We start from the raw sequence: 17649 nt of genomic DNA on the forward strand, positions 1-17649 counted from the left end.
GGTTTTCAAAATGTAATCCCTATTGTGTCCCAGGTCAGGCAAGTTAAAGGACATTCGGCTGTATCTCAGGAGATTGTCCACATTGTACATTTCTTGACCAGTTGCTTACACAATCCAAGCTACAAGTCGTTTTGCAAATTGTCTGGAGCACTTGTCCTTTGCTCCAGAAGAAAGGTTCCTTTCCTAAAGCAACACGGAGGAAATAATGCCAAAATAATGCCTCTTGCTAAATGTTATATATCTATCCATTTCCGTCCTGGCAGATGTCTTTGTAGAGCACTTAAGGCCACTCTGTCTGTTAGCAGCCATTCTAAAGGAAGCATGTTTGAAATCAAATTCATTAACAGGAACAGGATTAAAACAAAAAAATTCCTTCCAGTAGCACCTTAAAGACCAACTAAGTTAGTTCTTGGTATGAGCTTTCGTGTGCATGCACACGAAAGCTCATACCAAGAACTAACTTAGTTGGTCTTTAAGGTGCTACTGGAAGGAATTTTTTTTGTTTTGACTATGGCAGACCAACACAGCTACCTATCTGTAACAGGAACAGGATTGATAGCTTTGAGCCTGTGGTCCATTTTATTTTGAGGGTTTTTTTGTGGAGGTGGTGCTAATGGTACACTGAATGTGTGCAATTCTGTTTGAGGAAAGATTATATATCAGTGTGAAACAGCAAAAACAACAACAACTATCTAATATGCTTAAAGCTTTTCCATTACCATTTGATCCATTCCTATGTCTCCTTACCTGAGAGGAAGTAGCCTTGAACTTTTTGGGGCTTACTTTTGAATAGACGTATCTAGGATTTCTCCATAATTTTTAAAAGTCCTATAGCATCTAATTTGATGACAGTTTAAGTGTCAAGTTCCCAAATTGTTCTCAGTTATTCCGTGGTGCTTCTACATTCATTGGCATGCTGGAAGGTGGGAGTATACTTACAAAAAAATTGAATTGTTTGCTGCAATTGAAAATTGCATTGCAAAAGAATTTGGGAAGAATACAAGGGTGCCGGTAGTACTTTTTGTGGCTTATCATCCTAGATAGACTATTTGATAGTTCCACTGAAACATTTATTTTTATGCAAAATATTTGTGTGTCATCTTTCCTACAAAAATATGTTTGAGTTAGTATATAAAAATCAACAATAAAAGCTTTCCTAGAGGATTTTAAATTATTTATTACTTCTGTCCTTTCTCCCAGGAAGAGAGGCTCATATGCATAAACAAGAATCTGTTTATAATACAGATTGCCTTGCTGGGTGCAACCCATATTCTCTCGGTTATAAAGCCAGCTGCATTCCACTGAAGGCAACTGTTTAAAACGCAATTAATAATAATTCGGTATGTTCTCTCACCACTTGGGGGCAGCAGCCAACACCAAATATAAAGTTTCACCATCAGACATACTTCCTGTAACTTGCCTGTGATGCTCAAAACTGTATGTTTCCTTTTTACAAAAGGAAATGCAAATTAACCTCTCTTTCTATTTGCAGGATTTTTCTTTTTTTGTTATGCATTAAATATCTGTGTTCAGCAGGGGAAAGTATGTTAGACCGCACACATTTCATACAAATAGTTATACACAGAGGTGAGTCCATAATAGTACTGATATACTAAATGTTTGTTGCTTTTAAACCAATCAATTAATCAGCTAAACAATGCAGTATTGGAATGCAGATTATATTTAATTAAATGCAGGTGGAGCTGTGGTGTAAACCACTGAGCCTCTTGGGCTTCCGGTCAGAAAGTTGACGGTTCGAATCCGTGCAACGGGATGAGCTCCCGTTGCTCTGTCCCAGCTTCTGCCAGCCTAGCAGTTCGAAAGCATACCAGCGCAAGTACCTAAATACGGTAGGTACCACTGTGGCAGGAAGGTAAATGGTGTTTCTGTGCACTCTGGCACTCATCATAGTGTTCCATTGCGCCAGAAGCGGTTCAGTCATGCTGGCCACATGACCCTGAAAGCTGTCTGTGGACCAATGCCAGCTCCCTCAGCCTGAAAAGCGAGGTGAGAGCCGTACCCCATAGTCACCTTTGACTGGACTTAACTGTCCAGGGGTGATTTACCTTTACCTTATATTTAATTATTATGACTGCAATACTGTGCATAATTATAATTTCTCAGTAGTACAGTCTTATTTGTGTTTATCCAGAAGTCTTACTGAGTTCAGCGGGGCTTACTCCCAGATAAGAGTGCATTGGATCGCAGCCCCTAACCCCAGTAACTTCAATGGAATTTAAACTGAACTGAATTCAGGATCGTAACAGCTTCCATTTGATGCAACCATTTGTTATTTAGAGAATCTTCTTACAGGCCAGTCTTATCCTCTGTTGTGGGATATGCAAGTGGGAGAGAATCTCTAGCTCATCATTCTTGAGCTGGCTGATACAGCATCACTTTGCATTATTGACAGCTCTGCAGTCCTGATGTGGCATCAGCACAAAGGACCTAAATGATGATCCATCTGCAGCGATGCAGCTGCAAGGATATGATATATGACACATGGTCTTAAGTCAAGGAATGGCAGTTGTGACATTAGTCAGCATCTTATCCGCTAGTGCAAATTCTGAACATTGCAACAGTTAAAGGCTGTGGTTAAAAACAACAAAACCAAACCCCACTACCTATATAGGAATACAGGAAACTGTATATTACCAATTCAGACTATCTAGCCCAGGAATCTAGATTCAGGTAGGTAGCCGTGTTGGTCTGACGCAGTCGAAATATATATAAAAATATAAAATTGTCCGGTAGCACCTTAGAGACCAACTAAGTTTGTTCTTGGTATTAGCCATGGGTAGGCAAACTAAGGCCCAGGGGCTGGATCCGGCCCAATCGCCTTCTCAATCCGGCCAGTGAACGGTCCGGGAATCAGCGTATTTTTACATGAGTAGAATGTGTCCTTTTATTTAAAATGCATCTCTGTGTTATTTGTGGGGCATAGGAATTTGTTCATTTCCCCCCCAAAAATATAGTCCAGCCCCCCACAAGGTCTGAGGGACAGTGGACTGGCCCCCTGCTGAAAAAGTTTGCTGACCCCTGGTATAAGCTTTCATGTGCACGCACAGGTATCTGAAGAAGTGTGCATTCACACGAAAGCTTATACCAATAACAAACTTAGTTGGTCTCTAAGGTGCTACTGGACAATTTTTTTATTTATATATATATTTAGCCCAGGATTATTAACACTGATTGGCAGCAGCCCAGGGTTTCAGGATGAAATCCTTCCTATCCCTACCTGGAAATGCCAGAGATTGAACCTGAGGCCCTTTGCATACAAAGCATGTTCTCTGGCACTGAGCTATAGCCTGTGCCTAAATGCTTAAAGGAACTGGTGCTGTACTTGTTGTTGTTTAGTTGTTTAGTCGTGTCCAACTCTTCGTGACCCCATGGACCAGAGCATGCCACGCACTCCTGTCTTCCACTGCCTCCCGCAGTTTGGTCAAACTCATGCTGGTAGCTTCCAGAATACTGTCCAACCATCTCATCCTGTCGTCCTCTTCTCCTTGTGCCCTCCATCTTTCCCAACATCAGGGTCTTTTCCAGGGAGTCTTCTCTTCTCATGAGGTGGCCAAAGAATTGGAGTCTCAGCTTCATGATCTGTCCTTCCAGTGAGCACTCAGGGCTGATTTCCTTAAGAATTGATAGGTTTGATCTTCTTGCAGTCCATGGGACTCTCAAGAGTCTCCCCCAGCACCATAATTCAAAAGCACCAATTCTTCGGTGATCAGACTTCTTTATAGTCCAGCTTTCATTTCCATACATCACTACTGGGAAAACTATAGCTTTAACTATACGGACCTTTGTTGGCAAAGTGATGTCTCTACTTTTTAAGATGCTGTCTAGGTTAGTCACTGCTTTTGTACTGTACATCTGTAAATATATAAAATGTCCAGTAGCACCTTAATGACCAACTAAGTTTGTTCTTGGTATGAGCTTTCATGTGCATGCACACTGTTTGTATATGTGCTATGAGTAATGCATGCCAGGCCAGCCCCACTCATGCACAATCAAAGAATTGATGACTTCGTTCTTATTTTGCACTAGAACAGCCCTACCAGGGTTACAGATGTTAACCAGCTACCGTCCCTGTTCTTAATCTAGTTAGGCTGTCCCCCTGCAGAATATAACTTGACCCTTCTGTAGAAGATTTCAGTAGAAGATTTCAAAGTTAGCATTATCGCCTGCTAATGTCTGCAAATCAAGATGCTGTAAAAAGCACAAGAGCATAGGTTAATAATATAATCGGCATTCCTAATGGGGAGTGTGTATACATCCTGCCCCTTGTACTGTACTCTTTTAAAAGTCTGTAAATGCTATTGTTAGAATTTGTGCCTCACCATCAGAGTTCCGGGAAAGTAATTAATATTTTTAAATAGGGTAATTGGTACTGCATATGTTTTCCTTTATCTTTTACAACTACATGAGTGGCAGAAATTCAGAAGGGTGGATTTTTGCCAGTACAGATAGAAAAAGCCGCATTTACCAAATTTCTCCTTGTTTTATCAGTCTTTTTTGTGGATAAATGTGATTATTAAAAATTAAAGGTCGGGGAGGGGTTGAAATTCTGGCAGTAAAACAAGATGATACATTTCTGCTTCTCTTGGAGGATGGTGGAGATTGGTAGAGTTGTCAAGTTATCAGTTGCACTTATCGTTTATTGTTTTGCATCAGTAGTAGTGATACAAAAACGAAACCAGAGAAGGCACAGCAAATGAATAACAACACTCGGAAGACGGTTGCGGAATCACAGTATGGATAATAGTGCTCAGACTGCACTTTGTTCGCTGTTTCCCCTTCTATGTTACCCTGGCCTCATCGCTAGGAAGAGGGGAGGCTGCCTAATGTCTACAACTGTTAATTAGGGTCTAGCATTGTCCACTTGGTGGCAGTATGACCAGAGCATCCCTGTATGCCTGGGTTTGAAGCTAGATTCTTATAGAAACTGGGTAGAAATTTACCAAAATTGGATTTAAAAATGTATTTCTGCCTTGGATAGTTGGTCAAATCCGCAGGAACTATAAGGTTGCCAACTTTTAACTGGGTTCTGCTCTGGTGCCTTTCTGCCGTCATTGGCGGAGAATAATGCTTATCTCATTGCCTTGAAAAGTTTCATCTGCTGATTTCTATAGGTCAGCCTTCCCCCAACCTGCTGCCCTCCCCACATCTTGGACTGCAATTTCTATCTACTGCAGCCTGCATGGTTATTATTATTATTATTTATTAAATTTGTATACTGCCCTTCATCTGTAGATTTCAGGGCAGTTTATAGTTGTACTTCAAAGCATCTGCAGGGCACCAAGCCAGGGAAGGCTACTGTAGCTCAAGCTGCTCTTAAACATATAGGAGCCATTCAGGTTCCAGACATGTCTAGTTTATCTGCTGGAATGGCATATGATTTACAGGACAGGGAATGCACACACAGCCATGTTAAATTTTGCATCAGGCAGTTCTAACTAAATGTGAGCCATTCAGGGATCATAAAATATCAAATGCCTGGGATATTTCAAGGGTTCTGCACTCATCCTTAGCACCTTGACATTGACCTATTGCACGTTTATGATTTCTGACTTCCTAACCAGGGACGTGGGTGGCGCAGTGGGTTAAACCACAGAGCCTAGGACTTGCTGATCAGAAGGTCAGTGGTTCGAATCCCCACGATAGGGTGAGCTCCCGTTGCTCAGTCCCTGTTCCTGCCAACCTAGCAGTTCGAAAGCATGTCAAAGTGCAAGTAGATAAATAGGTACCGCTCCGGCGGGAAGGTAAACAGTGTTTCCGTGCACTGCTCTGGTTCGCCAGAAGCGGTTTAGTCATGCTGGCCACATGACCCAGAAGCTGTCTGCAGACAAATGCCGGCTCCCTCAGCCAGTAAAGCGAGATGAGCGCCACAACCCCAGAGTCGGCCACAACTGGACCTAATGGTCAGGGGTCCCTTTACCTTTGCCTTTAAGAAAGCAAGAGAACCTGTGTGCTTCCCCTTTTCCTCCTTCTCCTCTGCTATGCAAACTCCCTTCCTTTCTCTTTTCAGAGGTAATCAACCTGCACAGCTCCATTTCCACCAGTATTAATGCTAACCATGGCTAGTTTTCAGACAGACGCTGGAACCAGGGTTAAGAGAAGGATTGGCAACACTAGCCGAGTTTGCATGTGAGAGGACGATGAAGAAGAAATGTACAAGCCTGTGGAGTCTTGCTTGATTTCCTAAACACAGCTAGGAGAACAAGAACACCCTGTCTACCCCAGGCCCCTAATACTGGTTTGCTCTGGTTGAGTTGCCAAGCTGTTTTTCTGACAGGACTCCTCTTCTCTAATAGCTTCATGATAGGAACAAATTCAGATCAGCTTTTTTAGACAGGACAGGACTGTGGCTGCCCCACCCTCATGCCCACAGGAAATACATGTGCAGGTCATCCAAGGAGGGAGATTATTGCGGAGGAGACAAGGAGGGAGATTATTGGGGCTTGTAGCCATCTCTTGGCACATTTTAAAAAACTGGCCCTAGGAGAAAATAATTGCAGGTGGCCTGGCATATAGAAAGAGCCTTCAGCAGGTTCATGATGAAAGCTTTATTGCCAAGCACATTACCAGGGTCATGCCTCTAGTTGTGTAGAAAGGATGTGCTTTTAGAACAGCCTCCTTCTGGACCTCCACCCAAATCTGAACTTGAGCATTTTTTGGAGCCAATGAAAGGTACTTTTCTTCAGGCAGGCATTGGAAACTGGCTACAGCAACAGATTACTATGAAAGGGTTTGTTTACTAGCAGCATAACTGCAATTATTATTAAATTTCTTTTTTTGTTATATATGCCACATATCACCTCTTTGATAGATGAGCAATCATTAGACAACGATAACTACATGCCACTGTAAGCAGGCAAATATATTACATTGGGCAGTTTTTCCTGGTGTTCATTCAGACATGGATTTGTATTTTTTAAAGCTCAGAGACAGTTTGGGAGGACAGAGATGTGGAGTTTTCTGCTCAACGGCACCATCTGCTCCTCTCCCATCTTGACAATCTGCTCTGCTGTTTTTCTTTTGCATGGGTGTTCTTTGTTTTTTAATGTTTGGATTGTTAGCTGCTTTGATTTTTGTGTGTGTAAGAAAATCAAGGGAATAAATTTCTAAAAGCCCATTAAAATTGACCTCTGTAATTCACTGTAGGTGGTGCTGCCCTTGAAGATGACTCAGAAGTTTCAGTGGGTGGGAAACGCTATAGCTGGCGTCCAAAAAGGATACGGAGTGGCATGTGCATATCTGACTACTGTTCTGCAAATAACATTGCTTATCTGTTTCCTTCTGAGCACAACTCAAGGTGCTGGTTTAACCATTAAGCCACTTCATCACTTTCTCTCACTCTCCCACTCCCCTTGCTTATCTGTTTCCTTCTGAGCACAACTCAAGGTGCTGGTTTAACCATTAAGCCACTTCATCACTTTCTCTCACTCTCCCACTCCCCTTGCTGTTGTCGTCCCCGCCCCCAGACCAGACACTCCTGCACAAACTCCTCACAACTGCTAGGAGTGAGTCCTTTAAAGCCCCGATATGATAAGATGATATTCTTATCAAAGTTAACATTTGTTCCCCTTCTTCCCACATTCCCCCAAAAGTTTGTAAGACCTTTTTATTCTTGCTAGAATCCAGTGACTCTAACAGATCTGCTTTTAAGTCTAGCTGGTGGGTTTCCCCCCAATCAATTTGATTGTTTGTAGCCAATGGCTATTAAAATATGAACACAATAAAAAAAAAAATCCTTCCAGTAGCACCTTAGAGACCAACTAAGTTTGTTATTGGTATGAGCTTTCGTGTGCATGCACACTTCTTCAGATATGCATGCACACGAAAGCTCATACCAATAACAAACTTAGTTGGTCTCTAAGGTGCTACTGGAAGGAATTTTTGTTTGTTTGTTTCGACTACGGCAGACCAACACGGCTACCTACCTGTAACTAGAAATATGAACACAAATCGCACAGCTGCAAAACAGAACAAAAAGCATTGCGTACACCAGAACAAGCCAAATCTACAATGTCAACATCCCTAGGATTTAGCACTGGTGGTTGTATTTAGCTGCAGCTCCCATAAATAACTTCATACTGAATTTGCAGTTATTAATAATTTCCTTCGATGGTTAGTGCTATAGTTAAAGTTTATTTCTATGCTGCCTTTCAACCCCCCCCCCGAAAAAAGCCCCCAAGACGGTTCACACACAGTAATTCCCAAATACAAAACTCAACCAAAAATACATTTAAAAAGTACAACTTACACAAAAAATTAGACAACAAAATCTTAATATTTCAGAAAAGACCAAAAGCAAAATATATTCATGTTCCTTTGCCCAAATGGGAAACGGCAGCCCCCAGAAAGTCACCAGGGAGAGCAGGAGTAAATCCTTAAGGGGCATTTCATCCTTACAAAGGTCCCAAGCAGAGGTGTGGGAGGTGGGAAGACTGCAGCAGATTCTGGACTGAGATTGCAGAATTCTCCAGATATAAAACATCCAATTACTGGAGAGTAAAGGTAAAGGACCCCTGGATGCTCCAGTCAAAGGGGTTGCAGCGCTGTGGTCTAAACCACTGAGCCTCTTGGGCTTACAGATCAGAAGGTTGGCAGTTCACTGTATTGTTACAGTTAACTTATATAACTACATATACACATACACAACAAAGGAAGAAATATAGGTTGCGATTCTTTACACATTTATGTGGGAATAAGTTCCGTTTTTATATTTTGCCATGATTACAATTATTTTTCCATGCAACCGTTCCGCCAAGGAATTCTGGGTGACATACACACTCCCCTCCCCCATTTTCCCTCACAACAACCTTGTGGAGTAGGCTAGGCTGAGAGAAAGTTACTAACCCAAGGTCACCCCAGTGAGCATCATGGCCATGTAGGGATTTGAACTCTGCTCTCCCAGATTCCTAACTCAGCACTCTAACCACTGCACAACACTGCCTCTACATTAGGTGCATATTGATTACAGTGGGATTTACTTCTTGGTAAAAATTTGTAGGATTGGGGTGTTAGAACCTCGATTCAATTTCTTTCCATGACAACACAAAACAAAAACAGTTGGACTGGCCCTGAAATCAGGTTGCGCGAAGCTCAACAAAGATCCCAAACCATTTGAAATTATTGTTTCGCTGCCAGCCCCAACTGTCTGTGAATGACCCTCTATAACTTTATCCCCATCATCAAGGATCCTTCTTTAAATGAAGCAAATGGCTATTATGGAAGAAGGATTGCGTAGAGAGGCAATGCTGAAGTAAAAGCAAAAACCAATTCTTGCTTTTGTGTGGTATGTCTCTTGCCAGATATTAGCCTATTAAAACAAGTGCAGGTTACAGCATAATTTCCCAATAAGGTTTTGAATTGGGGGGAGGGGGGTCTTCCAAGTATGCCAACTGTGCTCAAATGCAGGTGTCAGTGCTTTTATGTGTTTATGTCATGTTTCTGTATCATATACATTCTTAACATTAATGTATGCAATTACCGCATAATAAAGAAATAATTAATATTATATATTAATAGCTGTATGGTATTCGGTGTCAATTTGCGGCAGCGCTTTAACAGGTGTATGCTAGCGTGAGGCATTAAGTCCAATCCTTTGTGTGTTTACACAGTAAGTCCCATTCTATTCAATGGAGATTGCTCCCAAGTAAAATACACAGAGGATTGCAGCCTTTAAATAAATGAATGGAAAGAACTGCTTTGCATTCAAACTGCCTTGTTTCTTGTGTGTAAAGAAAAATGAGTGTTTTCCAGATTTATGTCTATCTGGAATCCTCATTGCTAAAGTGCTTAAAAATAAATCGCAAACCAAGGGAGCTTTTTCTATGTATATACATGAAATCATGGCCATAGGGAGTACCCATTTCTAAATGTATGAAACATGTGCACTCTACTGTTTATGATGAATAAAAGAGTGGTGTGATGAGGGTTTTGTGTTTTTCTGGAGAGTTAAACGATAAATGCTCTTATACTTCTGGAAGTCTCCAACTAGAAATGTGTCAAGAGCTTTCCAAAGCAGCTCATAATGTCTGTCTGGGGCCCTCATTGTTAGTCTGAGCAGAGATGTAACGTTAGAAATCAGAAGTAAAAGCAAACATCTCCCCTTAATATGCCATAACGTTTCCAGCACTCCAGCTCCATCACCCCTGTCATATCCACTTTGCATGTGTCCTTTCTAGCTTCCATTGTCAGCCTGAACCTGCACCTCATCCAAGCCTGTCCTGACCGAGACACAATTCTCCGGCAGGGAAAAAGAAGCAAATAAACAAGTTGAGTGGTGTAAAAAAAAGGGGGTTGCCTTGCAGGTGCCTGCAGCTGGCGGTTAACACAGACAGTAAGAGGATCAACTCCATCTCCACTGGCTGGAAAAAGAGGGAGAGAAATAAAGCTCCCACATTTACTATTCACAGTTTAGTTAATTTGGATGATAACGGTTAGTTTCTAATCCCATTGTGCAGAATTGAATATACTGAAACCTACAAGCCTTCTGAAAGAGTGTATCTTGCAAACAGGACAACAATCAGGAGCGTCTCCCCCCCAGACTGAACCGTGCAAGGCACGCACAGTTTTGGATAACATTTTGTACGGGTTTGTTTAGTCACCCATCAGGTTGCAGACAAAACAGGTTACAGACAAAGCATCAAGAAGCGAGAGCTCTTTAAACAGACAAGAATCTGCATTTGCATTTTGCAGCAATCAAAAAAAGAAATACAAAATAACCAAAAGCAAACCAAAACTACAGTTCTAGGAGATATTAAATGGCACAGTTTCCTTCATCTAAAAATAAAATTATAAAAATCAGGCAGGAGAACAGTAACCTATTTCTTAAAACAGTTTGCAGAACGTCTCTCTGAAACTATATTTCTGACTCTTTTTTAAAAAACACGTTCATAATATTGCTTTGGAGAATACACCGTTTCCACGATGGAACGGACTAAAGTTTGGATACACTGGCACACATCTCCAAAGTTTAGGTGATGTTTTTATTTGGACGTGCAAACTATAGTCACATTCTGAGTTGAATTTGTTACTCATTTAGTCGATGTGTAAATTGGGCTTGTTTGAGGGGCGGGGGTGTCCCTATACAACTAAATAAGAAGGTGCCAATGAAAGTTGAAAGAGGCACGAAAATGCGCTCCGAAGCTTTGGAGAGGAAAAGGATACACCCTCTTTTTTAGCTAATTTCCTCAAGTTCCTGTTTGTGTGTTTTCGATATTTTCCTCTTCAAGCCTTTCAAAAGAAAGCAAGCAACTTCCCCAAGCTCCATTATTCCCTCTCCGGCCCCCCCTCGGACAAACTTGTTGCCCCCCAAAAAGACAGCCCTTTGCGCTCTCAAGGCGAGAAGCGCGGCTGCCAGAACAGAGGCCCTAGGAAAAAAGTTAACAATGCTGTGAAAATATGTTTGCAGAAAATAGACAATTGTTGGATTAGACGTATTCAAGTATGAAATAATGCCTTTTTGTGTAAAAACTTCAGCAATGTGCGTGTACAAAAGTTCCCTGTGGCAGTTACTTGCTCCCTTTGTGAGCGTTGCGCTTTGGCGTCTCCACTTGGCGCATTTCACTCCCAGCCCCTTTAAACGCGATTGTTTCTTTCTTTCTAATGACATTTACCGGATCAAAACATGCTGTTAATTCGATCAGAAAGCTTTACCCTCCCTAACAATGCCACAATAATTTCTCCTGAAGTTTGTTAAATTGACCAAAATTAGGCAAATGAATAGGGGGTCTGTAGGCGACCCTTCTCGCAGGTGACACCACATAATGCACTCTCAGACCAGCTGCGATCCCCTCTTTATTTTGCCCCTCTTTTCTTTGACCCGCATTATTAAGATTTAGGCCCAATGAAACCATTCACACTTTTCAATGGGATATTTTCCTATAGGATAATAGGCTACAAATTGAGCCTCTCCAAAGCGGCGAGAAGGAGGGGAAAAATAACAACCTCGAGAGACACACACACACTACAGAAACGACCGTCGTGTGCCAAAGGTTTGAGGGAGGCTCCTAAGGTCTGCAGAGGGGAGGAGAGAAAAATTTAAAGGACGGGGTGGGGGGAGAGAATCTCGTGCCAGCCTCCAGTCCCCACACCTGCCGGGGTGTCCCCGCCACATAAAGCGGGAGAAACAAAAAGGCCTGGCTGCCATCTCTCATAAAGATGGACGTGTCACCAAGTCGTGTGAGAAAAGCCTGAGAACAAACGGGCCCACTCCGTCTCCAAGGGCTCTTCCTTGAACTGGGCGGAACAGCCTATTAAGGGCTTACTTAATTACTTTAATGACTCTGGACAGGCTTTAAAATGCAGTCAGCGCTTGGACAGGGAAGGGGGGCGGCGGCAGGGTGTGTGCATGTGTGTCTTGGGCTGGGGGGAGAGTGTGGGGTGCCTGGGATTTGTAAACAGGCGGCCGTCGTGTGAGAGACCGACCAGGCGCTTGGCGGCCCAGGGAAAGAAGACGGCCAGTGTTTCGCAGCCGGCAGGCGCGCCACTGCGCTCAGCTCCCTCAGCCCTGCGCGGGTCGTTGCCATGCAAATGCCCTTCGGGGGCCGATCACGTGTCCTTTGAAGGGCCACGTGGAGTGACAAAGCTGATCTGACGTCCCCCCACCCTTACACGCCCCTTAGGCTGGGGGTGTGGGGTGGGTGGGGGAAGACCCGAACATACACACATTTTAAAAAACTGATCTTTAATGCATGCCTCCTCCTCCTCCTCCTAACGCTGCTTTCCCTAATCCTGGGGAATCAGGCAGGCCATGAATATATCCCCCCACCCTCCCTCAGAAATGATCGCTTTATAAACCGCCCCTTGGAAGTTAGGGCTCTGCAATCCACCTGGGCCACTTGAAGGAGGACATCGGGTGCCTTCTGCGAGCTTCTCCCCCAGCCGCGGCTTCTTGTCACGATGGCCTCCAAATTGAAGGAACGGAAAGTGAGTTGGAGAAGGGAAGGTGCCCTGCGCGCTGCCACCGGGCTCGACCTTTCCTCAAGGAACTGGTGGCCCTTAGCTGCACAGGCTTAGACATCGGTTTTGAGGCTTGTGATTATGTGTGGGATGGGGGGGGGGGCAGTACCAGAACTCAGGAAATAGAAAGAAAGAGGCGAAGTCTCGAAACTCCTGAGATATAGGAACCTTGCAGTATTTGGCGCTTCATATATCTGGACGTTTCAAATCTCGTATGAAAGTTTCCAATATCTCAGTTTTGAGGCTTTGCCGTCCCCCACCCCAGTTTGCCTTCTTAGGATTATGGTACCATCAGCAGATGATGGGCCCGTCATCGTCTCCAGCAGTAAGGATGCTGCATTGCTAAGTTTTGGGGAGGTTTTTGTTTCTTTTTTGTCTCCAGTATGTCAAAAGCTTGGAGAGTTGGATAGGAGGAGCTCACAAGTGCCTGGCTCTTAAAGAGTTGTTCCAAGCTGTACAGAAGTAGGTTGTTGAAGGGCAGAGAAGTGTCTGGAGACGTCAAGAAAAATTAAAGGTGATGGAGCGACTTCGCGTTCTGATGCGATGCTCCCTTCCATCTTGCCATACCACACGTGTGTCTAGCCTAAACCTGTCGTTCTCATGCATTTTCCAGAGGATCCCGGTCTCCCATAAGGTGATCGAGAAAAGGAGAAGGGACCGGATCAACCGCTGTCTGAACGAACTCGGGAAGACGGTGCCAATGGCTTTGGCAAAACAGGTGCGCATCCCAAAGTTGCGTTTTGCGTCTTTTCGGCCGAGAGGGGAAGCAATTTGCGTACGTGGGGTTACTTAGGAGTGGCTGCTGCTGCTGATCTTTTTGCATGGAGAGGGGTGTATGTATGTGGCAGTTTGCAATATAAGGGGATCGTGATCATAGCTTTGTGAATGAAACAAGTGTGGCTTATCCCTGCTCATTTGCAAGCCTTTTTGTCGTTAGGTTAACTCACTGGATTCAAAGCTCCGGGTGCACGGAGTTGGAAAACAACTCCCTGAAGTCCTGTCTGCCTTTGTGCATTTCAGAGTTCCGGCAAGCTGGAGAAAGCGGAGATCCTGGAGATGACCGTCCAGTACCTGCGGGCCCTTCACTCTGCAGATTTCCCTCGGGGGAGAGAAAAGGGTAGGCGCGCTCTTCTGCCGTGGCTGTGCGTTTCTGGCCACGCAGGCGCGCAGGGAGAAGACCCTTGGCCGGGAACTGCTGGCTGAGCTCTGAGAAGCCTTGGGAATGGATCACACTTTGCTGTGGGAAATCCCATTAGTGAAACTGGGGGATCCTGGCGACACGGGTGGAGAGGAAAATAAATCTCAGCTCGCGACACTGGGAGGGATTTTGGACACAAACGTTTTCACGACCAGATTAGTGGTCCAGGAGCTAAATCGCCAAGGGCAACCCACTAGCTCTTAGACTCAGACCCCCAGTGCAATCCTCTATAAATCTTCTCAGAAGTAAGTCCCATTGATTACAATGGGGCCTGCTCCCAGATAAATAGGTGTGGGGTGGTGGCCTCAGTTTTCAGTATGTAATTTGGGAATCAGTGATTCTACCTCACAGTGAATGGATTGCATAGAACATAAATAAACAATCCTTTACATGAATTAAACTCCCCCCCCCCAAAAAAAAGGAGTAAGCAAATTAATGGAAGGTGAAGCTCTCCGTGATTAGAGACAGTGCATTACAGTAGCTTAGGCGTTGCTTTGAGCTTTCCAAACCTGGGTGGTTTTGGAGACAAGAGTGCAGGACTCAAACAACATTTCGTTTGATCCAGCAAGGTAACTTCATTCCCTGATAAGGAAGGATTTTACAGACTTGTGAGATGTAGAATAATGAAGAAATAATGCATTTATTATGGCACAAACTTCTGTGACCAACAGCCCACTTCATCAGCTAGATGAATCATTAAAACTCAGCAGATGTATATGATGTGAACATATACTCAAATAGGTGTACATTTTTTGTATATACCTGGCTACATAGGGGGGGAAGTCCAGTGCAAAATTTTTGTCTGAGAATTTATCAGTACACTCTGAGGCTGTGTACGCACCATAACTTTAAAGCACATTATTTCCATCAAATATCTCTGGGCACTGTAGTTTACTCATCACAGAGTTGCAATTCCCAGCAACCCTTAAGAAACAAAAGTGCTCAGAATTCTTTGAGTGGGAACATGTGCTTCAAATGTGCTTTAAACATAGCTGCTTTTCCCACCTTAACTAGCAAGACTGCAGAGCATGGGTTGCTCTGTTCTTATGCTGTATTTGCTGATCTACCCCTGATTTGTTAGGCTTCATGGGATGTGTACTGAGCATTCATTTTCAGTTATTGTGGGGAGGTTATGTGATGCCACATGAAGCGATTGTTATCTCACACTTTCCAGTGTGTTTTCCCATCACTGGGGTAGGGAGTGAGCTCATCCACACTCCTTTTTGTCCTGCAATTTATTCCATTTGCCCCATGATTTCTAGGCATGGGTCTGAGAGGTTTTTCTTCTGTCCCTCTGCCTTCCCCTGGAAATCCCACAGTTTACTGCTGAATCAGTACATACATAAATCTGGAGAAAACCCATTTGACATTTGTTCTGATGCAGTAGTAAACCACAGGTTTTCCCAGGGGAAGTGGCAGGACAAAAGGAATACCTCTTGGCCCCCTGCCTAGAAATCATGATACAAATGTAAGTGTGGATGAGCCCTTTGTCACACAAGAGCACCAAACCAACTCTAATTGTGCAACTTTAATTTGCCAGTATATGGCTGAATCCTATCCGAAAACAGCAACATTCTTGAAGCCTCCTTTGTTGCATTGCCTTCTACAGGATGCCCTTGTTAACCAATGCACCTTTTCCCATGTGTAAAATGGTCAGGTGAAGAAGATACAGGTGAATACCTGCAAAGGTGCAGGAGCCTTGTCCTACTTTTTTACTTCGCCACTCCACTGAGACCCCCCACTTGGGAAGCACTAGTTTCCAAACTCTACTTACTAAATTAGGCAAAACAGGTTCCCATTAATTTGCTGCAAGAGGCAGGAAAAACAGGGTGTCGATTGTAGGGTGGGGTGTTTGAGTTTCTTCCTGCCCCATGTAGGCAAGCCATGGTTCCAAACCACACACCCCACAGGGGGCAATTTGATTTTGAAGAGGGGCAGTTCAAGAATGAGGTATTAACAGTTAATGGCTTTTTAGGCTTCCTCTGTGTGAATAGGAACCACTGCTCTAACCCAGTTTTTCTTTCTTTCCAACAGAGCTTCTAGCTGAATTTGCCAACTACTTTCACTATGGCTACCATGAGTGCATGAAGAATCTAGTTCACTACCTGACCACCGTGGAGAGAATGGAGACCAAGGACACCAAGTACGCCCGGATCCTGGCTTTCCTGCAGTCCAAAGCTCGCTTTGTCACCGAACCCATCTTTTCCTCACTGGGATCTCTCCCAGAGCCAGACTTCTCCTATCAGCTCCCACCAGCTCCAGACTGCTTGGGCCACAACCCCAATGACCCTGTGTTCCAGCAGGGATCTGGACATGGCCCCTTTTCCTGGCACAGCTCCGCTAGGAGTCCCACTATCCCTTACCTCCCCAACGCTCCTGTGCCCCTCACTGGCCACGGGCAGCAGCGCAGCACCTTCTTGTCATCCGTGCAAAGTCTGGATCGCCACTACCTCAACCTAATTGGCCAATCCCACCCCAACACATTCAGCCTGCCTTCTGGCCAGCATCCATCAGTGCTATAGCCTACATCTGGTGTTGCCAGCTGGTTGTCCAAAAAGGGTCCCTGTGTCTTAAAGAGCTGCCAGAGAGAGAGAAGTGTATGGCTTTTGCCTTCCCGGTGTTGCCTTGCCATTGACCTTCTCCGCGTCTTGCAGTTCCTAAAGGCCCAAAATGCCTTCCAAGGCCAGGCAGTGCCGAGCTCACCTGCGCATATTACCTATTTATATTATTTCAAGAGAATAAATTATCTGGCCTCCTTCCACAACTGTAAATAGATATGAAATTAACGGTGGAGTGAAATAAAGATATACTTCTGGGAAAAGGTTCAGCCTGAGATATGTTTGCTGTGTTTATTTATTCATCCTTCCGCCAGCCAGTTCTTCTAAATGTTTGGTGGGGGAGATGCCTGTGCCAAATGGCTAAGGATGGTATCGTACACCAAGAAAATTAGTAGGTTATTTTGCTATTGGTTTGATAGGAGCCAGGTTGCACCACAAGACTTTAACTTATGCAGATGTGTCCTTTGATGCGGGAAGGGAATACCCTGGTATATATATGGTGTTGTTTGTTGTTGCAACCTGGCCTTGAGATCTCCATGCTTCCTTGGAAGCAAACCTTATAGGATTTAATCTCAAGGGCTCTGGAGCCAATTCACACAATCATATTAGCATGTCATGGAATCATAGAATCACAGAATTGTAGAGTTGGAAGGGACCCCAAGTTATGCAGGAATCTCAGCCAAGGCATCCATGACAGAGAAAGGGGGCTGTTGAATGGCTCATTGCAGATCTCACCACGGAGCTGTTTTACTACTGCCCCATTAAGGCACCCATGGAGGTCTCACATCATTGCACATGGGAAAGCACTAGGTACCAACTGGACTCCAGGGCCACCTGGGGCCCACGGCTGGAACATTTCTTCAAGCTGCCTTATACTGAATCACACCACTGGTCCATTCAGCAGCCCTTGGACCTTCTACC

General features: G+C 44.0%; 1 protein-coding gene across 3 annotated transcripts; it reads left to right on the forward strand.

Moving 5' to 3' along the window:
• Nucleotides 1-1245: 1245 nt before the first annotated feature.
• On the forward strand, nucleotides 1246-17003 carry HELT (helt bHLH transcription factor). 3 transcript variants are annotated; one of them, XM_079989951.1, is made up of 4 exons: nucleotides 1246-1340; nucleotides 13586-13690; nucleotides 13993-14089; nucleotides 16205-17003. In XM_079989951.1, the coding sequence occupies exons 2-4, from the start codon at nucleotides 13673-13675 to the stop codon at nucleotides 16690-16692; spliced, it is 603 nt and encodes a 200-aa protein (XP_079846077.1). In that variant the 5' UTR covers nucleotides 1246-1340; nucleotides 13586-13672; the 3' UTR covers nucleotides 16693-17003. The 3 variants fall into 3 exon arrangements, with proteins under 3 accessions (XP_079846077.1, XP_079846076.1, XP_079846075.1); XM_079989950.1 differs by lacking the exon at nucleotides 1246-1340 and adding an exon at nucleotides 12568-12939; XM_079989949.1 differs by lacking the exon at nucleotides 1246-1340 and having other exon boundaries at nucleotides 13339-13690.
• Nucleotides 17004-17649: the final 646 nt, after the last annotated feature.

The sequence above is a fragment of the Podarcis cretensis genome (assembly GCF_951804945.1).
Source record: "Podarcis cretensis genome assembly, chromosome: 9".
Classification (NCBI taxonomy): Eukaryota; Metazoa; Chordata; class Lepidosauria; order Squamata; family Lacertidae; genus Podarcis; species Podarcis cretensis.

What these genes read in the sequence shown, in the direction of transcription:
- HELT (XM_079989949.1), top strand. Translation starts at nt 13,490, where the DNA reads ATGGAGCGACTTCGCGTTCTGATGCGATGCTCCCTTCCATCTTGCCAT. An exon ending in CAATGGCTTTGGCAAAACAG is followed by an intron (nt 13,691 to 13,992) that starts GTGCGCATCCCA and finishes TGTGCATTTCAG; the next exon opens with AGTTCCGGCAAGCTGGAGAA. An exon ending in CCCTCGGGGGAGAGAAAAGG is followed by an intron (nt 14,090 to 16,204) that starts GTAGGCGCGCTC and finishes TCTTTCCAACAG; the next exon opens with AGCTTCTAGCTGAATTTGCC.